The following is a 26,056-nucleotide window of genomic DNA, read 5'->3' as shown; positions in this document are numbered from 1 at the left end:
ACTAGACAGCAGATTTTTGGTGGAATAGTGCCAGAAGCAGCATCCTGCTGCCAAGACTATATTAACATGCTGGGAGCCCAGAGATATTCTGAGATTTCCCCTCTTCTCTGCTTTTCTCGGGGAAAACTAAGGCTTCTCTTCAACAAATAACAAATGAACACAGTGGCTTATACAGGAAGGTAAAAGATAAAAACAACCTGGTAAAGAATCACTTTTCACCTCTGTTTTGCTTCTGTAAACCATAACGGGGTGGTATTTATCCATACAAATGCGGTTCAATGGACAAGCGTTTTCAACAAAGAGTAAATCCTTTGTGCTTTTGTACAGTCCCAGGTCTTTCACCAACTCCTCCCAAGCTTTACAAGAAGAAAAGTCTGTACAGGAAGAAACCATGCCACAAAGAACAGACCTTCACTGCAAGGGCTCTTTGATAAAACCACGTACCATGTGAAGAGATCAAGTTACTGGGTGTAGAAAGAGCCATAGCAGAGGTCTGGTAAGGTCTCAAGTCCAAAAGCATATTGAAGTGTCAAAACATGGCCAAAAATCCCCGTTCCGCTCCAAACCTCTGTGACCTGTCAGGCTAGCGTAGCTACAGGACTAGTGGCACAGGCCTGCCACCTTCGCTTCCCAACTCACACGGCGGGGTACCCATCTAAAGCCGACCGGGTTGATTCCAGGATTAACGGCCATTTTACTGCCACATCTTACAGAACGACAGCCAGAATCACAACATTTGCAATAAGCTGAAGGTAGAGCGAAGGGCACACAAACTGAGAGTAGACTTCTCAAGAGCACCTTTCCCCTGACCACGTGGGGAAGTGGCCAGACAACTTTTAAAGCACCCCTCCAGTCTCAACAGCAGCGTTCAGTTGTAACGGTACACAAACCTATTACGTGCACAGCTGAGTATTTTGCTGATCTTGAAGGACACGCTACTTTAATGTGGACTGTATTTAAGTTTTTAAAAGATGCTTTCGATTGAATAGGGATTTTAAAAAACCCGAAGCTACCCCAAAGCTACTGTACAAATTGATACCATCATTCCAAAAGCATCTCACTGTATCTCAGTGGTAGGCAAAGCCATGGTAAATGGCACAGACTGTAGCACACGGATGCAATAACTGAATTTGCTTAGGAGAGCTACATTCTTAGCCAACAAAAAGTTATAGGTCTTTGCGTATGGACTAATTTCATCCATTTTACTGACATGAATTATCTTAAAAAACAGGATGATCAAGCTACAGATACACATGAAGTACAAACTCAGCAGAGAAACCTAGAATTTCTTCTGGTGGTTAAACGGATTTTCCCCTACTCAGATGAACATAATGAGACACATACTGCACTTGAGTTACATCTAGCAACACAACAAGAAAAACACTTAAGGAGTCCAAACCAACTAAATTGTTCACATTCATGATTATTGGTTTGTTAAAAATCCTCTCTGCCACGGTCTACCACATTGAGCACACTCTGATTGCCAGAGGTCAGATATCTCCTGAGATGAAGCGAACATACTTAAGTAACCCTTCTGCAACTCTGAACTTGATAGAAATCCTCCTGTGGCTAGCACAAATCCCGAAACACAGAGGGGGAAAACTGCCTAGGTAAGCAAGTTCAGTAATAGCATGTCTTCCTGGACCATTTTCTGTTGGCTGAGACTGAGCTCTTATACAACCTATGCCAGTTAAAGGAGAAGCGTGACCAAGAACGGTCTGTAGCCATACCAGCCTGTGCCTTTCTATGTCAAACGCCATACCCAGGGCCTCTGGTCCTGCAAGATTCTCTGCAGACACAGACCATCACGCAACCAAGGGCTCAAAAATCACTCCAGGCACAGCCTCCACAAGCACGTTAGTCTGTAAATAAGAAGAGCGTAAGCCTAACTAGCTGTGTCAGCGGGCTTGCTTTCAAAAGACAAGGTGACCTGTTCCACACAACGTGATGCAGTTATTTCAGCCTCATCTCCCAGTAGAACCCAAAACTTAACGGACAGTAACAGTATGCTGTGAATTCACACTAACTCCATAGTAACAATCTTCGTTTAGTAGTACGGCCTAATTTTATCTTTTTGTGTAAGACTCTTTGTTGGCTCCTACCCAATGAACTGAAAGAAACCTGAATTTACATTTACAGCTAGATAGTGAAGTGGATGGTAAAAAGAAATTTTTAACAAACCTAGGGCAAAAATTAAAGACTTAAGTTTATTCTGCAACAAAACGCAGCTGAAGTGACACAGGGAAGCTTCCAGTTTAAGTTCTTTAAGACTTTCAAATAGTAACAACCCTGTCAAAGACCCTGGAACATAAAAGCAAATCAAGTCAGCAGAACTCTTCCAACACAGATGCTTTTTCTGACCTACAAAAAGCTTCCCCCAAGTATGAGCTTTCCAGAACTGTTTGTTCACGTTTTAGTCACATTATTTCCAGTCCTTGCATTATTTTTAAGATATTCCTGCCATCCTGAGTTTTCCTGAACAGGTCTTTGAAAGAAAACCACAAAGCTATCTAGCAACACAATATTATCAACCTCCAGCAAAAGTCCTCAGTCCTACTTACATACCCAATGGAAAATCTAGAGGGCCAAGAAGGGGGGGGGGGGGGGGGGAATTCCAGTCAGTACAGTTATTTTAGTGTTTTAAAGAAACGTCATGCAAGTTTATTATAGTTCATAAAGGATTCCTACTTCAGGGCCACTGAACTAAAAGCAGACAGTGCTTACAAATGTAACAAGCTACCCTTAATGTTACACATTATTTTACATTTTTTTCAGGCAAATACTAATCTAGCATTCCAAAAACTGCAAAGTATCAAAGTTTAAGGAAGTAGAACACCAAAATACAATCTTTCTAAAGGCATAGACCTACCACGATATGCTGCACCTATGAAACCTGCAAACACATTTTAATGGGAATTTCTCACAATAATCTGTTGTTTGTGCATCTAAGGGGTTACTTTCGTTCAGGTGTTTGACACCCTCCAAAGGAAACTTGCTGTATCCAAAGCCCTTGTGTCAATCACCCTAGCTGAATTTGTCACATTAGATTAGAATAATTTTTAATTGTTCTGAACAATCTGCTGTATGAGTTTGGTGGTAAACAAAATGGAAGTCCCACAGTTATTGCTGTTGCCTGCTGGCAGTGGATTCTATCTCCAGTTCATACCTGCAACAACTCCAGTAAAGTACATGCACCAATGGAATATCAAAATAGCCGAGAGAAGCATCACACAGGTTTCTCCATATATACCCAAAGTTGCATCTTACGTGTTCCAGCTTTCATTGCTTACATCAATTGTTATTAATGAACTTCTCTCTAAGGTGATCAAGTGAGGGGTTTTGCTTGTTTGTTTAGCTTTGGGTTGGGTTTTTTTGTTTCTTTGGGTGTTGTTTTTTTTTTTAACAACTTGAATTATGAGAGAAAGACTTTTACTTTTTAGATACAGTTTAGAAGTGGTCCAAAATCTGTCATGCTAGATCATCTCTTTCAGTTCTGATAACGCAGAATTTCCTATCACCTCTCTCTGTATCTTTCTGGTGAGTACTATTTACTTAAAGCACAGCCAAGGCCCGTTACAGGTACACAACTAAAGGTGGCCACGTTTCCGTCCACTCTCAATTACTTCCTGGTGCTTTGCAAAGCTCTGCCAGATGATACTTAAATTAGCCCAACAGGCAGCCTTGGAATCACCTGATTTCCTGTTACCTTGAAGGTTTCAAGGGAAAAAAAAAAAAAAAAAAAAAAAAAAGAAAGGAGAGAGAGAGATATAATTATTAGGGATAAATGAGAACAGCTCTGTAAAAACTGAAGTGTGATTGTAGTGATGAAATAAGTCAAGCCAGTACCTTTCCTAAACTTCTGACAAATGTACTGTATCTATCTAAACCAAATCTATTACAGCTTCCTCCCAAATACATCTTTCCTCCAACACTGGAGCCCTGCTACATTTGCTTAACTGCACCATGAACTCTGACCTACAACTTTCTGATCTTATAAAATCACTAGGTCCGACAGAATCTCCAAATAAATGTGGAGAGATGGGATTTGTGATCCAGAAAAATCTTAAATTTTGTGAGATTTACATATCTTTTAGCCAAGTGGTTAATTTAACAGAAAGACCCATCAACAGAAAATGTGAAGGGGATGCTGGGCAGGGACAGGAAATACTAAGAGGGAAGACAAAGATGTGAAAGGAGAAAGAAAGGAGGGGACGCACAGACACAGGACACTAAAAACATCTGGAAAAGTGAAAAATTAATGAAATTCCTCTATTTCCAAACCACTAGAGAGCAATCAACTTGTTCATACAGAAAATGAACACTTGATTGTCAAAGTTCCAATTCTGAATCGAGATACACTTCGCTGGCTGCAGAGATCCCCTTAAGTCTCCAGCCCTGTGCTCCTGTGGTCCTGAGCAGACTGCCTGCCTGGCACTATGAGCACAAACATTTTAAAATATACGGTTACATCAATTTATGCTTTAATTTTATTTACTGTGAGTACAAATGTATTTCATTTCACTTTTAACTCTACTAATCAGGCACCAAAACCAAGAGATTTGCATTAGGCATATAAAAGAATACCCATGTGGAACCAGACTCTCCATCTTTATTGGAAAACATTCTTGCTGGTCCTCACTTTCTCCTGTACAAAAAAATAGTATCATTGGCCAAGAACTTAAAGCGACAAGAACACATGGACAGAGTTATTTCTGAAATTGTTTTTTTAAGAAAGAACTACTGGGGAAAAGGGAGCGTCTAAATTCAGGAAACCCTTTTCTGATTAACTTGGACATTTTGAACTACAATTGTGGCAATGTTCTTCACAGGGGCAGGTTTTTCTGATCTTCCAGAGAGCTCAAAGTTCACACAGGACTACAAGTGCTACGGTAAGCAATGGAAGGTACAAAATGGGTGATTAAAGTCTCTTTGCATAGATGACTGCCAACTTCTGCAGGATTTTATTTTTATTTTCTAGTGGTTTAACTGGTTGGTTGATACATAGAACAAATATAAACTTTCGCCATGCCCAAGACACAGGTGAGAAGTCTTAAACTACTCAGAGAGATTAATTAGTACTGGAGAATAGAAATTTTGAAGCCACAAGATTTCTGCGTGCTTGTTTAGGTGACAACTTTTGAGGTTACTGATGAAAAGATAACAGACCACCATGAAAACTTCCATCATGACTATGACAGCTTTTTAAAATCAAATAAACTCCATCACATGCGCGTTTCTCAGTCTGCCACTCTGAACAACATAACCTGTCTGACAGTCACAGAAAAGCAGCCGTCTTTAATTAACTAATAAGTGAGATACCTGTTTGGGAGAAGGAAAATAAAAAAGGCTTTTAGTACCAAGTTCAGTCTAACGTTAACTGAAGGTAATGGGAAGACTTAATTCTAGTGGACTCTGCCCCCACCTTCCACTAAACAGCACACTGATAACAAATCTTAATTCTCCAGGTGGCCACATTCAGAGCTAGGAGGACATCCACATTTCTAGAATCCTGAGAAACCCTGAGTTTAGAGTTAGTCAGACTCTGATCTCCTCACTCTGACTCTGGGGATTTTGACTACCAAACTGAAAGGATTTTAGAAGTTGTGTAGGTTTTTTTTTTTGTTTCAATCTGAGAAATTAATAAATGAAATGTAATACCAAAAAGTTAAATGTATAAATAGCTACTGTAGAATGTTCCCATTCCCATCAAACAGGAACTGCTTACAGAGCACCAGTGGTCCCTGTGCTATCTATCTATTTATGATAGGGGTTATAACGCAATGAAAGTCTGAGAAACTGTATAAAAGTACCATGGGAAATTGAAAGAAGTTAAATAGTGTAAGACTGATCAAAACGCAAAGTCAGAGGCAAGACAATGGGGAATCAAAGTTCAGGGAGCTATAAAAAATTTCACATCATTTTGATAAGTCAGTCTTTTCCCATCTGGTCTTCTCCAACAACAACAAATGTAACATCAAAAAGGCAGACCCATAATGCCAGGTGGTGATGACTTGTAAACTCATGTTATCAAATCCAACTGCCTCCACATACATGCTGAAACTGGATACATGAAGCCCGAGGATGCCAGTGAAACAGATTTAGATCATCACATACTGAAGAAACATTAATTAAGATCTACTATCTATAAAAAGGGTTTGCAATTCATCCAAGATAAGAGATGGCACTTGCAATAAGTAGCTGCTTATAAAAGGCTTCTTACGCATGCCACATTCATAGCATTAGTACATTACCCAGTAATGAGCTAGATCAATGTGCTGCAAGTTTTAAAACCTGGCAATCCTGCTAATTTGAGTGGCTTTCCCCTTTTGCACAGCTTCAGCTGAGGGTGAATCACAGCAGAGAATTAAGAATGAAAATACTTGAACTTCAAGGTCTTCCCCTCCGATTGTGACAACCATACTAGCTAGAAAAAAACCATCTAGTGGCAAAGTTAACTTTATTAATTTAGACCTGTTCATTTTTTGTCCACCATTTATCACTGATTTATAGTCTTTCTTAACTTCCAAAAGAATGCAAAAATTAAAGAACAATATTTTGGCTTGGGAGCAGCATAAATCAGAATTTAGAATTCTCTCTTCACTTTGGGGTTTTTTTAACCCCAAACAGGGCCCCTTGCCTTGAAGTTTCCCTTTATTTTTTCTCAAGTGTAGAAGCTGACCTTAACTGTAAACCGCTATTAAAACCAAATGGGATCGTAAAAGGTACTGACACATCATGACTAAAGAACGAGTGGATCCAAGTTCAGATCTTCTGCACCAATCATTATATTTTCTATTAATGTATGGGAAAAGAAATCAAACATCTGCTATCGAGATCCTAATTTCACACGCTAAAATCAAGTACAGCAAAACGTGACTGCTCGAGTGCTGTACTGTTTACTGTGCTTTCGTGGGACACAACGAGGCATCTTCTGAGCTTGGCCACCTACTGATTTCAATTAAATCTGACAACATAATCGCAACAAATTTATCTTGGTGCAGCAAAAAATCTGCATCTCTCAGAGGTAACTGCAGACTTCAGCATGCTTATTTATGGATCAGTTTGGTATTTCATTACAACTGTAATTACTATTAAAACGAAGAATTAATCTCATCTAATTACACAAACTGATTTTGCGTGAAGTGGTACATTTTCACAAATTAAGTAAGACCATGACTTAGGATGATACGAACACCTGAGCCTAGGCACTTTGGCATTTCATTTGCCCCCAAGGTGCAGACCTTACTCGATTTGAGCACCAGCTGTTTCTGTACCTACAGCCACTTTCTCTTCAGCAAACACACCCCAGGTTCCCTACCATCAGAATTTCTTAAAATAGCAGTTCATCAGATTCAACTAATGCTAAATCTGCATGCTGGAACACATGCATTCAAATCTATTTTAAATGCTGCAAATCTCTTTAAATAGAACCTTATTTTTGAAAGAGCCCAGCTGTAATTTGTTTCTACATAAAAGGTTTTATTTTTTACCCTCCATACAGCAAACACTATTAATGTTTCAGTTTCTCTAGAGACTATATGGATTAGACTAAATGGAAAGTTGCCATGACAACACCACCGTTATTTTAGGTATTAGAAATTCATGCCAAGTTAAATAAAGGGCATGTATGGTCAAGAACAACGGTTTTGTAACTGTTCTGACAGCCAACAACAAAACCCAATGTCATTTTAAAGACTTTTTAGAACAGAAGATTAAGTCTTATGCTTAAAACTGGAATGAAAATCAATTACAGTAACAGGACAGCATCTTTAGCACTCTGTTCTGATAACTTCTGACATTTGTCCCAGTGACAGAGAAGCCAGTCTCAGAGTCACTTTTTCAGTGTGCCCAAAAGACTGAGCCCCACACCCCGCTTTCAGAAATGGACAGTTAAAAGGCTAAATCACTGGAGGAGAGAGAAGAGGGACAGCTGTTCTCCACTTTTAAGTGCCTCCATCAGAGTTTGAAAGCCAACAGGCCAGAAAATAGCAACCTTCACATCCTTCCTCATTGCAAGTGCTCCCAAAAAGCTATACACAGTGTCTTACAGAGCTGACACTTTGTTATTCAAAGAACAATTCATACATCTTAAATAAAAAGATTTAAAAGTTTACATATAGCTCACAGATCCTCAACAGTAATTAGATACCCCACCCGATTACAATTCAATTCCCAAGTGACACAGACACTTCTGTAAGTGTGGCTCAAAATGTTTATAAAGGCTTTTTCTTTGCATGTAACGCATACAGTGCATTTTTGTATAAAGTAAAAGGTGTCCCTGCCTATGGCAGGAGGGTTGGACTAGATGATCTTTAAAGGTTCTTTCCAACCCAAACCATTCTGAGTATACATGTGTTCATGTATTTTGTAATTTAAAAAGTTCTGAAAAATAAGGACAAGTCCAAAATTATCTGAAGTGCTTAAAAAACCTGAGCTTCTGAGCACAACTGCCTATGCTTTCAGTAAGCAAGTGAAAAAGTTTGGGAACCAAGTGGTCTGATCAGTTAAATTCTGAAAGCTTGAAACTTTGCTAAAATTCACTTCATCGAGTCTGAAACCAGGGCACTTTTTTATCTTGGTGCCTAAACATGAAGACAGTCAGCTTTAGGCTCATAAAACTGAAAGTTGTTTAAGCTTCTCTCTGAAACAATGCTGAATTACAAAGACGTTCTTTAGAACAGAAACACACTGTACCCAACCATCGTATAAAAACAAATACTTCTGAACAAAACCTAAAAGCATTACTGACTAGCACACTGCGTATTTACTGTTACTGAAAAAAGGCACCTACCTTGACTCTGATAATAGACTTACGATGATAAAAGCAGCAAAGCGCTGCAATCAGCATTTGAAAAACATTATAATCCTTCGGCATTTTCAGTTCTGCTGTTTGTGGTTCCCCAAGACTGAAGATAAAGAGCCACTGTTAGCAGTTTTCAGAGGTTCAGCAAGCTCTTTACTATCACCGCCGCCTGCCAGGGCTGCTACACCCCCCTACTCACGTATCAGTCCAGGACACTTTCCACAGCTGAAGCTGATACTACCGATTCAGTGGCCGCGGGCACGCTTGGTCCAGCATGCCATATAGAGAGTGCCAGAATCCTCATGTGATCTGTTTCACTCACCAGTAAAATCCTAGCTCCTCTATCTTGGTGTCCCTTGGCTCAGAGATGCATTTAAGCCATCAGCTCAAGGCAAACCTCTCTTCTTGATGAGATACAATGCCTGACTGTCTCCCCGTGCTGATAAAGGCTGAATCAGTTGCTCCAGCTCAATCATGCAACATCTTTTATCTGCATCATCAGTAATACACACATAAAACACATAAAATAAAAAAAAATGAAGAGGAAAAGCAGTTGATTACTGTTTGACAACTGTTAGTCTTCATACTCAAATAAGAATTACATCCTTTGGTAACCAAGGAAAATGATAGATCTGTTTATTTTTAATTAGGAAGCTTCTGGCAAACAGTCCTTGGAAAAAATAGCACAAAACCAACACTGTCAGCATGGTCAGTATTAGTGGCACAGCTAAGGTACATTTAGTATTTAAAGCTATCAGTCAAGACTATCAAGGTGATAGTCCCATGGGACTGTGCAAACTGCTAGAGAAAGAACTGAATTCAAGAACGCCTCTATTTGGCAAAGTAAAAATAAACACTAAAACAAAATAAAAAGCAGCAGTTTTATTTATGCCTGTGATTCTTCTCTCTTGGACAGCATAGTCCATAACTTACTGACTCACCAGCAAAGAATCTGTCCTACATACCTCAAAGGCCCTCTCAAGAACGAAAGCAAAAAAGGCAAATAACTTGGCTAATTATAATAGCCGTTGGACAGAACAGCTCACCTCCATAGCAGTCCAGCTAACAGACTTGGTGAAGGGAAACAAAATGCATTGGATTGAGGGGTACAAGAAAGCCTTTAACAGTTTAACAAAGAGAAACTTTGAAGAGATCAATCATTTATAAATTGGATGGCACCAAAAAGACTGGAAGTCACAGGTATTTCAGATCTTAGATTGGGAGTAAATTAGTCCCAAGGAGTGGTTAAAAGGAAGAGTTACTTCTTCTCTTCTCATCAGCAACAAAAATATTCCATAATTAGGAAGGCACATATATTAAATGCTTATTGATGTCCTCGGGTACTACTTGCAAGGCAATACTTCTCACCTAATGACAGAGTACTTCAGCGCCTGCACCGAGCAACGGGACTCGGCACATAAACCAACCAGCAGCACTGCGCAAAGAAAAGACATAAAATGTGCGCTGCCTTTCAAGGCAAGTGGGATGGAGAGCCCAGTCAAAAAGAAAAAGAAACCTCAGGCTTGATCACAAGGAAAAGGAAGTGTGATGTGTAAAGTTCTCTTACCTGTTTGACCACCTAAGTTTGCAGATACCTAGCACCAAGTTAAGCACTAAACCCAGAACGTTCATCAAGCTCGTCGCACTACCTGGCCATATGTTGAAGATGTTATGCTTGTGACTCTTGAGAAAAGGAAAACTGTAGGAATGTAAGATCAGAGCGTTAAATGGACTGAAAATACATTATCCTGGCAAGAAAACGAAGGAAGTATTGGCTCAGAAAAGAAGCTGAAAATAATTGCTTTGAAGATGGAGTCCTGCTATAGGTGGGGAGAGGAAATGCCTCTCCAAGTAGTTTATGATAAACTCAGACAATGAATGAGTAGATAAAATAGTAAAAATGTGAAAGTATCCTCCTTTTCTCTCTACTCTATGCTGCAGTATATTTTAATTTATTTTTTCCACTTTGAGGAAATTCAGAGGATCGCTTTAGCAGGTAGCCAGAGAAAAGAAGATGAAAAGATAGCCTGCAGAAGTCCAAACACTAAAGCCTCAGTTGTGACTTCTTGTCTGGAGTTTTTTGGTACTGTGGGAGGACATCTCATCAAGGACTATATTTTTGAAGACTCTTCATGAAGCTTGTATAACACCCAAATCCAATGTATAGGGGCAGCCGGGGAATGACAAAAAGGGAAATTAAATTCAAGGATGTATCACTAAGGCGTTTCTGCTTTATAATGGTGACAAGGAAGTATTAGCATCACTGAACAATACGCTGAAGTTTCATTTGAATATTACAAACAGAAACTATCAAGACAAATAACTCAAACCTACAGCAGGTGACAAGAAGGGCTATTAGGACAACTGATTTTGGCAGCAGAAACCAAATGGTTTAGCAAAGCAAAATAAGTTGGGCCACTTTTGCTTTGAAAAGAATCAGAAGCAAGTTCCAAAAAGGAGAGGAGATCTTTATGCAGTTTAAAAAAAAAAAGGGGGGGGGGGGGGGACAAGAAGTATTATTATCTAGTAATGAGTAAACCTACACTGGAATTTAGACAGAGGTTCTCAATCATCACCAAGAATAACCCCCCCACACACACAGCTCTCAAAAAAATTGAGGGTTAGAGTGGCAGTTCTGAGAGTTCAACATGAAGTACTTTATAAAAATAAAAACAACACCCAAGTCCCCATAGTAGCACAACAGACAATATGACAACAGACAGAATGCGGTATCCTTTATGTACTTGTGTTTTCTTACTTCGTCAAGTTCTAGACTGCAAATCCAACCATTATTCTAGTTCACTAGCTAACACATGCATATTTCTCCAAGCCTCAATAACTGTATGCGCACATTCATGTCTTACAGAAAGACCTGTTAGTTTTACAGCTTCTTGTGTAATTCCTTTACCCATGGATACTTATGGATATAGTTCTATTGGTCTAGTTTGAATGATATAATTATCAATATAGTTCCTTCCCCCACAACAAGTAGCAAAAACACAAGGCAAGCAAAGAATAAAGTTCTTGCACATGAATCATCTTCCCAAACCTTCTCCAACAGGACCTAGATTCCCCCGCTAGTCTTTTCCCTACTGAGAACAAAGGGACGTAATTAGTATATCTTCAACAGATCCCCTGGATTGCAGGCACAATCTACTCCCTTCAATGGGAATAGCATAGCTCAGTCTGGAAAGTAAATTTGGCCTAATACGTTTTCAGTGGAGGTGTGTCTATTTTTCATTTGAAAGGCTTGTTACTAAGCAGCAGTGAAAAAAGTTTAAGTGTACATCCACAGCTCAACATGAACAGCAGGGCATAAATTACAAATGGTAATTGCCAGTTCCTTATTTCCTGTCTGTAACTGAGTAAATAAAGAATCAAAAATTATGTATGCTGTCAGAATGCCAGAAATAATGAACCTTAAAAACTAATACGGTACCATGCCACAAAAAAATGAACCTTAAAAAATAATACTGTACAATCTCATCTAGCAGCTGCCCACACTTTTTATCAACAGTATAACTGGCAGGAAAGAGGGTGCTTTATTTAGATACTGAATCTGTTCTTTTTAAAACAAAACTAACGGGATTTTTGTTTTTATTAAAGGTTAACATGACTTCTGCATGTGTAGTTCAATGAATGGATGACACATTCGTAAGAGTCAGAACCAGAACCCTTTGCATGACACTGTGATACAGCAGTATGAAAATAAAAATAGTACTGGAAGGAATCTCAAAGAGCACACGAGTACGTACGTATCTTGGTGACAGTATGATAGTTCCTCCCCTGCTGGCTATCACGGAGCTGTTTTCAGCCAGCATGGTCAAGAACAACATTCAGGGTGCCCCAAATTACACTTCATACGTAGGTAAGATTTACACTTGTAAATAGTGACTCAGAGAAACAAAGGATGGTTTAGCCACATTTTCGCTCTCTTGTCCTGTGACATTTTGCTGGTGCTTTGGGTTCTTAAGACTGCACATGAGAAATAAACCACCTCTTTCTTGCACCTCAGAAACACCAAATACATTATTTCAGCTAAGTCAATCTATCAATGTATTTATAATGCTCTCCAGCATCAACAGATCAGCCATCAACTTAATTTCTTCATTTTCAAAGATTCTTGCCATGAATATTAAAATACCTGATAGTCCTTCCGTCTGTTTGTAAGGATGGATGGTTAGAGTGCGTTTGATAACTAAGTTTGCTAAGAAAGGATTTCTGAATTCATAGAATTCAAGACCACCTGAGTTTAGGGACACTTGATTATATATTCAGTGTTGAATTCCTAATTGTCCATCAGTAAGAGAAATTAAGGTGTCTCTGCCAAACCCATTTGTATTATTACAAAGCCTCTGGAGTTATTTAGGATGTTTTTGTGGTCTGGTTTAAATTACACTTACCCAGCACTGCATTATTGGGACTGTTTCCCTGACACACCTAGACTTTGTCTACTCCACTCATAGCACATTGCATATGCAGGAGCTTGAAGCCTCTGCGCTGGATAGCGTGAACTTGCTCTGGGGGAACCCTAGGTTATTTTATTGTACAGGTTAAACAAGATAGAATGCAGGGATAACTTCTTTACAGGGGCTTGGTTTCTTTTTGTCTCACCGCAAAAAAGAAAAAAAAAAAAAAGTTGTAAGTGGCTGGAGTAAAGCAACCAAACTCCATAAAAAATATAAACACTTGAAAACTCACAAGCAGTCTGAGGTTATCAAAACAGTCTGCAGATCTACAAGAAGCTATTTTGAACTAAATACCACTCATGTTCACGGAAGTGCTTATAATTCACACGCAGAATTATGATTTATGATATTACAGAGAAATAATTTCAGGCTAAATTAGATGAGGGAATTGGTGGCTTGCCACTGTTACTTTGTACCGCATCAACTAATCACTGAAGCACTTAAATCAGCCTGACAATATTCAGTGAAACACATGCAATGCTTTAGATTTCTCTCCGCTAAATGAAAGTAAACAATCCAGGCAGAAAGGCAGCTGTAAATGAAAGAAGGCATGGTGTTCCGTACAAGGGTCAACAACATAAATTTGATCTGATACAGCACACAGCCAATCCAGTACGTGCTGCTCCCTGTCGCTGGACTAATGACATATGGAATAGAGCTAAGTCCCAGTCACACAGTGCATATGCAATCTAACTATGGCTGCGAGTGCCTATGGCTATACAATGGCACCTGTAAGGTTTTAATGAAGCACAATACAAATAAAATTTGAAAGAACAACCCCAAAAGAAAATAAAAGTGTTTAAATCTTCAGACTGAAACATTCTTCATTTAATACACAGGACTTTTCTCTATAACAAGTTATCAGTTCTTTTTAATATAAGAAAAAGTCAGGAAACAGGAGGCAACTGATAATTTGTCCACGCAAACAACATCTTCTCAATGTCCAGTATCGTTTAGTTTTAAGTACTTAGTCCTCCAGACACGGCCCATTGCTTCTAACAAAGTCCTGTGGGGGATGCCTCCAAATGCAGGTAGTGTCCAGCCGCTTACAGCTGTTTTAAGCGTAGAATAAGTGGGAGCAAGCAGATGACAACACTGTCATAAAGTGCTGCTTACTTTTTTTACCTGTTTATAACTCAACTGTCTAGAGGCGCATAAAGTCCCACCACCCAGCTCATGTCCTACCATTCCTGTGTCAGTTCTTAATAGAACCGATATTTTTATGTTCTCTTCTGTAACCTCACTTCCTGCAGGCTGTTGTTGCTGCAGCCTACGATCATAAATCAATAGATACAGCTGCAACCGTAATTACACTTGTTTGCATTCCATGGGCGTGGTATGGGAGAGTCAGCGTAATTTCCTCCTCCTCTCTACCCGCAGTTCCGTGAGGCAAAGTCAGAAATGTGCTGCAGTTGTACAGGAATAGTGAGAAAACCAGAATTTGCATCTATTTAGTTTTCAATCTGCTTTGAAAATCTGACTCATATAAAAACCCAGATTGGCAGCTACAATAAGCATCCAACCTGCTTATGAGCTTCCTACTAGGTCCTAATTTGCACTTTAAGATGTCCAAATACCTTTGAAAAATACGATCTTTGGTAACTAAAACATACAGACTTTAAAGTTATCTGTCAACAGGCCTGGTTTTCTGACTCCCCATCTTCCTTTTAAGAAGCCATCAGCAGGTTTCATTGATCCTACCAAAAACTAGTATACATATTCCTGAGCTCCATCTACCGTCTGCCCACCCATGTACAAACACGAAGCAATTCTTTAACGTCTCTCTCATCTTTCCTTCAATTTATAACCTGGATTGAAAAAAAAAACACCACCAAACCAAACATGCATTAATTTCCTTTTCTTCAGAATTACATCACAACTTATAGCCCATATCTTTCTCTCTTTCCTGCTGGCTTAGCTGTCATTAGTCTAACTTCAGCTTTGTTGGACAGCGTACAGGAGCTCTCTCACATATAAAAAGATGCCATTAACTCCATCACTAACTTCAGATTTCTGTTTTTGAAAGCCTCCCCAGTCCTGTCAAAGTAAAGTGTTTGCCTGAGATTTACACCAATCCCAAATATAATTCAAAGATAAAATAATTCTGCTACTTCACCAGGGTAAGTGTACACATTTCAAAATCAACTATTCATCTAGAAGTCCTGAATATCCTGAAATACTTCCTTTTTACGCAAAGGGAGATTTTGGATGTGTAGCACTCGAAAATAAAACTCACAAGTTGCTTCAGCTCCGTCAGAGCTTAGTTTTTCAGAATTCTTTAGCAGCATGTATGGGTTTGAAGAGGCCTGTCTCCCTTCCGCATTTTTGCACAACACACTTTCATGAAGCAAAAGCTGCAAGGTCACCTCAGCTCATACACCTCCTTTTCTACATTTTGCTGACGGAACGATCCGAGGGCATGGAGGCAAATGACCTCTGGGTATTCTAGATGGCCAACATAACATTTTTACTCCCTCTTTTTTGTAGGCGCTTAGTTTCTAATGGTATCTGACATACAAAAGTCTCGGAGAAATGGGCTCCTTTGACAGCACACATTAAGAGATGGCATCCCAACGGAAAGGTACCAATGCTCTTTCTGCTGCTCTTTCCACAGGCCAAACAGTATATAAACAGTATGTCTCCAAAAAGAGGCAAGACGTACAGACACACGCAATGTACCAGTCTGACTCTAATTATTGTCTACAGACACAGCTCCAAGAGGTTAGGAGCTTTACCTCCATGGGCTTTATTAGGAGGAGCACCTGAAATGCTTGGTAATGACCTGCCTTCCACAAGCTATATTCTCACCCCCCCTTGTGGTTCACATGCTTACATACATTTAACCCCCAACTTCAGTAAGGCATTGCTATGAAAGAGTTAAATCTAGATATTTCCATATCTTAGCTTTTGCTGTTAGTCCATCTTCAAAATTATGAAAAGGATACAACAATATCAAGTAACTATCCTCTTTAAAGCACAGCTCCTTATGGAACAACACTGAAAGCCCAAAATGAATAGAAAAGTATTTCAGACAAGAGAGACAGCTGCTCAGCAACAGTTAAGAAAAGATCAACACAAAAGATGGTAGACTGTAGACAGATTTCTGCTGTTACTAACAGTTTAAGTATCTCGCATGAAAAGCAGCAAAATTCTGTGTGACACTCATCCCTTTTGTATATATACGCACCTATTCATATATGTATATAAAAGCCTACTGTAAGCAGTAAGAATTCCAGCTGATGCCATCACACAGACAGATACGTTTTTCTTCTCTTTGCATCAACTGAAACAAGTCTTTGCACAGAAATTGAAAACTGAAAGAAAACCAAACTAACTTTATAAGTAGATTCAGTTCACTCTTTAGTCTCCACTCAAATCTTCAGATCCTTCTCATTATGCATATGGGGTTGCTCATACCAATACAGAGAAAACGTTCACTACAGATGAGGTAGAAAAAACTAAGCAGGCCGATATAATTTGGCACTTTTCTCTCTTTGCCATAGGTACCGCTTTTGTGGGAAATGGCATGATCTTTCCTGGCGGTGTGAGGCAATACAGTGCCAACTGCGATGCAATGAATTGGGTCCAGGATTACACGTTGGCTTAATTCCGTACAGAAAAGCACTGTTTGTCAGAAATTATCAGTCACTTCAACAATCACAGTGTCTGACAGAAGATACAACAGCTCTGTTTACAGCAAAAAAGGATCACAAATCAAGGTGAACCAGGCAATGTCTTAGAAGTAAGAACTACCCTTTTTTCTCTCTTTGAAAACTAAGTGCATGTCACCATTTACTAGCGTTTTCTTTCACTGACACGGTCATTTTGACTTGGGAATATTATCAATAGCAACATATAACTGTCAACACGTGAGAGCCACAGGCATTATTATTTTGGAGAAAAAGGGTAATTCATTTAAAACCAAGTTTCACAAGATTGCTAGAGACAAAATAAGAACATTTCTTTGTACCTCAAAACTTGTATCCCGTGTTTCAGATTCAGACCTTTCCAGCTTATGTTTCTCATTTGTGAATAAGGCTTGACAGTAGTTACTGATCATCGAACAAAGATCTTGAAAAGATCGACTAAGTAATTACTGCCACTAGGATTACTACTGGTTCCAAGGAAATTAGTGCAAAGTAATTTTACAGATAGTTTTCAACTCAAAGCTCAGTGCAGTCTCAGTGTATATGTAGTGGCTTTTCATGGCTCCAGATCACACATAATTTAAGAGTTAATGAGGAATAATACAAGAAGTAGAACGCAGATATTAACAGGGTTGAATTCACGATAGGAAAAATGTAAGATTAACTCTTCACACGCGAATAGAAAGCATGCGTGCCGCTCTAAGAATTACCAACATTTTAGATTTACCCAAGCATACTCAGCATTACAGATGGTGCTTCATAAGCAAAATTCCCTGAACTCCCTTTCAGCATCAGGAAAAGGGAATGCAAGAGCCACTGCTATAAGACTTCACAACACAAGCCAGAATAATTAGAGAGCCACTTTGACTGAATTAATATGAGGATTATCATTCATAAAGAAAAAAAAATCCCTCCTCCAAGTATGCTGGAAAAAACCCCAACCACCAAACGAACCATGCCCCCCCGCCCACCCCCCACCCCCCAAATAACCCAGATCTTAGAGCTAATCAGGTCATTCAGAATTAGGGGCTGGGAATGAACAGAAAGCCCCAAACAGTAACAAGCTAACTCAGGAATCTCTCTACTAGCAAACCAGGAACTAGGACAGTAGGCTGAAAAGTGCATTGTCTTGCAGAGCTGTAGAATCGTACTTCTAAGCTGGCGTGTCAGTAAATACGCAGGATTTTATTCATCACTTTGCACCCGAACGATTAGAGAACTGCTGACTCATCTTTTCAGAGACTAGGCTGTTGGTCAAACAAAATTCAACAGGACAAAATACTGAAACTTGGGTGTAAGGTTCCATCACTAATTACAGATAATTGCATTCTATCAAATAAAACAAGTTTTCATTAACTTCAAATAAATAGGGCAAGATTCTCATAATTATTTTAGGGGAATTAACTACTTGAGAGCTGCTGAATTTCAATTACATATTAACTCCTTAAGACTTTTCAAATTTCCCTGGGCTGAAAGCTTTTAGGAATAACTTAAAGAAATATTTACCCCTTCTAAGTATAGAAAGTGCACGTGTTGTAAGAAACAAGCCTGGAATAAGCCTGAAGAAAAAAATTCTACTATCTAGAACCTGACCACCACCAAAACAGGATTTTAAAAGTATAAGACAAGACAGTTTGTCCAACTTACTGGAAAAGTCAAAACTTATCCCACTAGAAAATTAAATCAAGATAACAAAAAGAAGAGATGGACAAAGAAAAAAAAATAATTCACCTGTACATGCAAAAAAGATGACTTGCATCACATTTTAGGAAAAACTTATCCACAGTAACACTGAAAAGACCATCAGACTAATCCAGTTTGGGAGGTAGAACAGATTATCTTGGGAAGGTACGGAATCTCTTTGCTGGAGATTTTGAACAAATCTGAACATTAGCCTAACAATCTCAGCGACAACCCAACAAATTTCTCAAGTTCCCTCTAGGGTCTACTTCTACAACCTAGTGGCAGGGAGAATCTTTCCCCCCATTCTGTGCCTCTGGAGAAAAAAAAGCAACCAACTTCCAACACTCAGGCTACAGAGTAATTAAATTATTATGAAAAACTCGATTTAAAAAAATACACTTACAGTGTTGTTTTCTCCAGCAGAGGGCAGTGTAGGACTAGCAACTGCCTGTCGAGCATCAACCCTGACCGTTCTCATTGTGAGACAGATAAAGAGGTTTAGATTAGCTCTAACAGGATCTTAACTTTCTGAATTATACAGCTTTAGACAAGAGGCAATTGCTGTGGAGTGATGTCTGTGACGCTTTGGTTCCTACTACGCAGAAAAACATGGGAAAAAAGGTAAATATCTCTGACTGAAACATCACTGACACCAGTAACAATCTTTGAGTTGGATGACAAATCTGTAATGACAGAGAGAGACGTGTACAGTCGAAGTCAGTTGAATGGGCATACTCCTCCTCAACAAAATACATTTCATCTGATAATTATACCTTCTGCAATCTGTTGTCCTTGCTGCAGTTGCAAAAAGGGGCAAAAAGAAAAAACGCTAGCAGTTCAGAAAGAACCTCCTGATCATTTGGTGCCTTAGTGTCAGGCATTCCTCCAGGCTCACATACTTAATGTGTAACACTGTCAGACAGCGCAGAAAGCCAACAACCTTTCTGCTCACAAGTCACAACTCGTATCTCAACAGGCAAGTCTCCACAGAGGAGCTATGCGCAGCAGCTCATGAACTGTAGTTGGCCACTTTTCCAGTGGGGTGGGGATCTCTCTGATATATTTCCGTGTCTAAAAAAGGCTCCTTGCAATGAAATTTCAACGTCATCAGGAAGAATTCTTTCCCAAACTGCGACTATTTATCATGCTGACACAGTTATTTTCTTTCCCCTGAACCTTCTCAAACATACATACAAATTTGTTTCTGATAGTACTCTTACCGTATTACCTTCCTGGCACAGCATTAGAATGATGACAGTCAAACACCCACACGTACACTTGGATTGGCATCCCTGATATTATAAATTTGTGCAATTAACTATATGAACTATCAATAAACCTCATCACCTGATCAAAGTTCCCTGAAGCTGAATTAAACCCACAAAATATTGCCCTATCTTGCAAAACTACAGGTAGCAACCAACACATTGGAAGGCCATCAGAATTTTATTTTTAGTCACGCTCCCAAAAGCCATGAGTAACAACAATTTTTGTGAGTTTGCTTTCTAACAAAATCAAGGAGGAGTAAAAATAGAGAAAAAATAAACATTATGGGGCCAAGAAAAACAAGAATCCTTCAGTAGAATTTCACAGAGGAATAATGTTTTTCTGAGCTGTAAACTTCCTCAGACCAGTGACAGTTTTTTCAAGTCTGAATCTAAATATAAACTTCCCTCATGACCACACTGAGCAGACAGTCAGTCACAAATTTTATAATTTTTCCACTAATAGATTAAAATACAACTCCAAAATCTCAGGCCATAATAATACTCAACTCATCGCTGATAAATATTTCTGTAATTATCAGTACTATAGCCACAGGAAATGCTTGAAAAGTTTCCAGCCTTAACGATTGCAACAGAGACTTCTGTTAAAAGATCTTGAAGTATTTATAGTGAATAGGAATGGGACAGAAAGCTATCTTTAGTTCACATGAATTTGATCAAAATGGCTCACAAAAAGTTCTCTGACACACTCAAATCTGCCAGCACTTGATCCTTTCTCCCCTGCAGGAGTCTGTTCTGTGGATGTGCAGACTCAGGGTGTGGGAAGAACCTGCTGAGACTACCAATGGATCTATTATTTGGCTCATAAAACTTCTAAAAATCTCACAGAATGTACAACGTGCTATTGTTTCCGTAAATCTCTTTCATGACTTGGTTAGCAGCCTGACTCAAAGCAGTCTGGCCTGTTTTCACTTCTACCATAAAAGGGTTTTTTGAAAGAGCCATTTAACTGTGACCATGGTTTCAGCAACGCTGTGAGGACAAAGGAAGGGTTGAAGCCACATGGACACTTCAGTACTCAGACTCCAGCAAATAAGGACTTCCCCCCCCCCCCCCCCCCCCTTAGAACTTTCTTTTGCATAATTAGCTCTCTTTATATACTGAATGAACTAACACATCAATATTCAAGATGCGGGAAACTACCATTTGTGAGATGTAATTTAAAGTATTAGAAACCATAGTGCACCTACAGAGAGTGTTTTCTAAAGAACACCTTCAGAGGATTAATTTTGTAGTCAGTGCTTTCTGTCTTGAACAAAATAAAAGAGGAGAAAGAAATTATTTTGCCTTTCCTCCGTCCAGAGTATTTCTAGATACAAGAAATTCTTTCTATTACTTTTAGTCACCAGATTCTAGCAAGGAAAAGTTTGTATAAAAAGCAAATTGATACACTCAGTTTCTAAGTTTACCATCAGTCTCTCTACTCTACACAGCAACACCTGCTTGTAGTCACTACTGCCACAGTAAACATGATATTCTTTTCACTGTGAAACAGAGCACACAACCGAAAAAATAACCATGTTACTTTTCCTCAAACCTAAATGAATTTTTTACATTCTATTTACAGTAGAGTCTAGTTCTGAAGAGATGTTGATCACTCCCCAAGCAGGAGCATGTTCTTAACAAGTATTAATTATCTTTCTTATGGGACTCACAAGAACTCAAGTAGCACACTCGCATCACTGCAGAAACGGTGCTAATTTGCAGCCGTGAAGCTGCAAAATCAGCTGTGACCAGCTTCCCTTTTTAAAATTACTTTTTTAAATCTTGCTAGTTCAAAACGAGCTGCTTGTCTTGGAGTTGAAGGAGACTAGGTATGCCTGCGTGGCCTGATAAAGCGGGTCGGTTTTGAGGATGGCACACATTTCATCGCACCGGATCTTTCAAAACAGCCAGCTACAATTAGCATGTTCGGGAGCAGCGAGAGTGGGGCTGCTCCCTAAGGGAAGGCGATCTGGGAGCACTGGGAGGGCAACACGCTCACCAGCAAGGTGCAGTCCCACAGCACCCAAACACAAGCAAGCTGAGCAGGGTGATGACACCAGCGGGTCCTATCGCAGTCCAGTGAGCCTCACCTGAGACTGGGTAACAGCCCGGACCCGAGGTCCATCCACAGCACCCCAGCACCCGGGCTAGGGGCAGGCAGGCATAAGGCACAGCTCAGGCAGAGCCTGAAGGCTGCAGTCTGAGCTTAAATGCAGCACTTGGTCAGTGGGTGTGGGTGGAGGTCCTGGGGCTGGTCAGGACACTTACGTTCAATTAGTGCTTTCAGGGCTTGGATGTCGTATGCTTTGCTTGGGACTGTAACTCGGGTAGAATCACTAGCAGCCAGATTACTCCAATACAACTTAAAACGAGTGTCATGTACTACTTTCAAAATAATGCTATTTTTTATAAGGCAGATTAATCCAAAGTCTCTCTTCTCTTTACAGTCTAAACAGCAAGATGAGAGAAACAAGAATCAGTATCAAGGCTTTGTGTACAATTAGCTTGTTATAGTGTTAGTTTTGATGTATGCTCGATATACCATATGTGCTCAATATTCAAGTTTGTGTTTTCAGTCAGTCAATCAACACTTCTCTGCCTAGAGACAAAACTAACTATATTTTCCTGTGCATCAAAAATATGAATCTGTCTCACAGAACTTTGGTATCCTGAATCAGCAGAACAGAACTCCCAAAAGCACTCTTTGGTTTTTTTCTCCCTCTTCTCTTACTATCTCTTCTTCATTTAAAGGTTTGGGGTTTTTTTCACCACTGAAGCAACATCTGTCAAAGCCTACCCAACTGGCACCAACCCCACTTGCTCAAACTACATATACACACATTATACGTGAAATAGACCTGTGCAAATGGCAATATTGGTACAAGCACAGTGAGATTCTACAGAAATGTATTCTTTCAGCTTTATAACTTGATGCTGGTGGTCGTCAGCTTATACCTGACTTAAAACTGCCATCACAATTTATTCAAGGAGCTGAAAAATTTATAAACATTAATATAATGGTTACCATAAGGTAAGTTATAGAAGACAATGAACACATACTTGCTGAAACTTAAGCCAAATGAGGTGGTTCCAAGAATCTGTTGTTACAAATTCAGGTACATCTTTTACATTCATAGTAAACTGATAATAAATTATTGATAAGAATCCTCCTTTATTTGGCATTAATGGTAATTTTTTGTGTAAGAATACATTTCTGGAATCAGTTTTGTTAGTAACCTGGACTTTTACAGTAAAGAAATGTTTTTAGGGGCTATATTTATTAGAAAGCAATTTCTGCCTATTTTTTGAAGTTGTAGTTTAAGATTTCTTATCTAGAATTCCTGTTATAATACCATTGAGCTGGGGACCAGACTCACAGTTGACTAAAGGTAGTGATATGGACAGAAAAAACTGAAAGAGGAAGGAGAAAAAAGGGAATGGTAACCCTTGTGTTCTCCCTCGTAAGTCTCTTTTCCCGAGGCTTTCCTCCCCAACATCAAAGTTTTAATAACTAAGCTTAGCACCACGGCTATTGACAAGAGTCCAAGACAAGCTTCTACTAGAAAAGTTGAAAAGATCAGAAACCACATTTATAATATAGAACTTGCTGCAACAAGACGAGACACACATATTGATGAACTGGCACATAAAACCTCTGCCTTCTACTTGGCCATATTATTAAAACTGTAACAACACACTCTGCACAGCATAGTGCACAAGACACAGTAAATTAAATAGAGCAATTAACATGTCCACCACTTTTGTTGCCTTTGGCATCCCCTCTTCTACAGCACTCTTCAGAAGGCTCTTGGCCTTCTCTATTTTGACTACTTCACCATATTCCGACTTCAGGCCGGGACCGAGGCCAGGGGCCTTGCAACACCAAGCTGTTTAGAGCAGAATTCCAGCAGCAGTCCTCAAAGTCCTTTGGCAGCCCCTTTTCCATAGACCTTTGCGTTCTGCTCTTCTCCTTTTCTTCTCCCAAACCCTAGTTCCTACCTCCACCCCAACCCCAGGCAGAAAGTCCAGCAGAAGACCCCTCCACTCTTTCAGGCAAATTAATTCTCAGCACTTTCCTTTCACAGTCCCTTCACTGCATTACAGTCTCCTAGTTTACTACTTTGATCAACCTGAACCCTAACCTGGGCTCCTCTCCATTCCCATCAACACCCACCAAGGGAATTCCAGCAGCAGAACCCACCTGACTGGCTCTCCTCTGTCTCTTCCTCACCTGAAGCCTAACCTGTAGCAGAAATTCAGGTGTCTGAGAAATTCAGGCTGTCCACATGAACAGCTACAGAAATATCCTACATTCAAGGATAACCTGTGTTTATCAGACACTTCTCAGAAGATTACAGTCTTCTAAAAGACAGGTAACAGAGTCCAACAATTAAAGAAGCCCATTGTTGAGAGACATGACATAGAAGCCAGATTCTTTCAAGGTTCTGAGAAATAACGTTCACTTAAATGAAACATGTTGAAAGGTACTAATTCCATGGAAATTACAGCACTGCAAGAGAATCCCCAGTACAGAATCACATCCCCAAGGCTTCTTCCAAAGTTTCTACATTGCCAATCCAGGACTGATTTTTGAATAAAACTTATGAATGCTCCAGAGTTTTTTATTTAGAAATATATTTTTCTACGTATATTTTTTTCCCAGCACTCTGATCTTGTACAAAAGGAAAACAGAACTTAAAATTTTGCCAGGATTCCAGTTACTTTTTGGACCAGAAGTGAATTTTTAGCTGTAATTTCAGTAAGTATATTGCTAAAACCATAAACCAAAATCTGACATTTTCATGATTCTTTTCAAACATGTTCCTTTACTTGCCCAGAAATCCATAAGCAAGAAATAGAGATTCTTTTAATATGTTAATAAAGGCAAGGTAACTGAAAGGAGGCCTCAGTATAAAAAATGCAACCTACCTCCAAAGCACAATGCTCACAAGTATTTCACTGAAACATACAGAAAACAGTCTGAGATAGATATATATATATATATAAAATCAGTTTTCCTATAGCAAAAGATAGATAGAAGCACTATTTATCTACAAATGGCTGGAAATACTCTGGCAGTGCTGGTTATATACCGAACAAAATATCTTAAGGGTAAGAAATGGCACCTTACCTTAACATATTCCAAGGTAGGATCCAGAATATTCTGATCTCTGCAAGAAAACGGGACATGGAGGAAGGAAGAAAGGACACAAAAACAAACAAACAAAAAAACACAAATGGTGAGTCCAAATGTAATCTCAAACTGAAGAGATGCATTCATATGAGCAGTAGGCAACTAGGTCATGTTAAAATCTTCATTGAAAACTGTGTGTTATAGCTAGATGGCCTATGCTACCTAGCTTTTAACAAATATATAAATAACTGATTTCTTCTAGAACGTTAGGTAGCAGAACCACTAGTAATTAATTTGGGAAATAAAAGTTAATTATACACTTTTAAGCAAATAAAAATAATATTGAAATTTCAACAAATGGCCGAAAATACTTATATAGAACTTAAAACATCTGAAATCAAGTTAGGAAAGCTCTCCCAATGGCTTCTAAACGTATTTTTCTGCTTGTATGTCTTCCCTTTTAAGCTACTGGTACTGATAGCATTGAAAGGGCATTGCTAACACAAGAAAACAGGAAGCAAAACATTCACTTTTTATATAAAAAAGGCAAAGAATTAATAGATTTGCAATAGTGGAATGTTTCCTTTTATGTTTGGAAAAATACATCCGGTTATTGCACTCTTGCACTCTTTTAAAAAGTTCTCAAAATTATCATAATTTCTACATTGCAATTACTTGAAAGTCAGATAATCAAGTTATTGCCCTGTTTTAAAAAGAAAAGATCTCTTTGCAGGTTTTCCATACATACAGATGGCAAAGAGCACATAAGCCCAAGTGAAGAGCACTGCAATGAATTACAACTCTTTCCGTGAACAGAAATAAAAATAAGCACATACTTTCAAAGGCTTTTATATATTTGTTTTTGCTTGAGAGCTAGCAGGTTAACAGAGTTTGCAGTACACGACTGGATGCTTTCTACAGAACCTGAGGTGACATACAAGGTGCTCCCTTAAATACAAACGTGTAACAGGCACAATGAAAACCTTGCACACTTAACAGAGATCAGGAGCTTGTTACAGCAAGCAAGTTTGCCACGTGGACAGCACATG

At 39.1% G+C, this 26,056-nt stretch overlaps 1 protein-coding gene across 4 annotated transcripts in view; it reads right to left on the bottom strand.

The window, feature by feature from the left end:
• Positions 1 to 26,056, bottom strand: part of BCAR3 (BCAR3 adaptor protein, NSP family member) — a 109,212-nt gene that overhangs the window by 12,858 nt on the left and 70,298 nt on the right. For all 4 annotated transcript variants that reach the window (XM_040610291.1, XM_040610294.1, XM_040610295.1 and 1 more), the window contains one exon: positions 25,005 to 25,044. In XM_040610291.1, coding sequence (XP_040466225.1) covers positions 25,005 to 25,044 — 40 coding nt within the window. The remainder of the gene's footprint in view (positions 1 to 25,004; positions 25,045 to 26,056) is intronic.

This window comes from Falco naumanni, chromosome 11 (genome assembly GCF_017639655.2).
Source record: "Falco naumanni isolate bFalNau1 chromosome 11, bFalNau1.pat, whole genome shotgun sequence".
NCBI lineage: Eukaryota > Metazoa > Chordata > Aves > Falconiformes > Falconidae > Falco > Falco naumanni.
The sequence above is the reverse complement of the archived record's forward strand: the minus strand, read 5'-3'. Positions and strand labels throughout refer to the sequence as shown.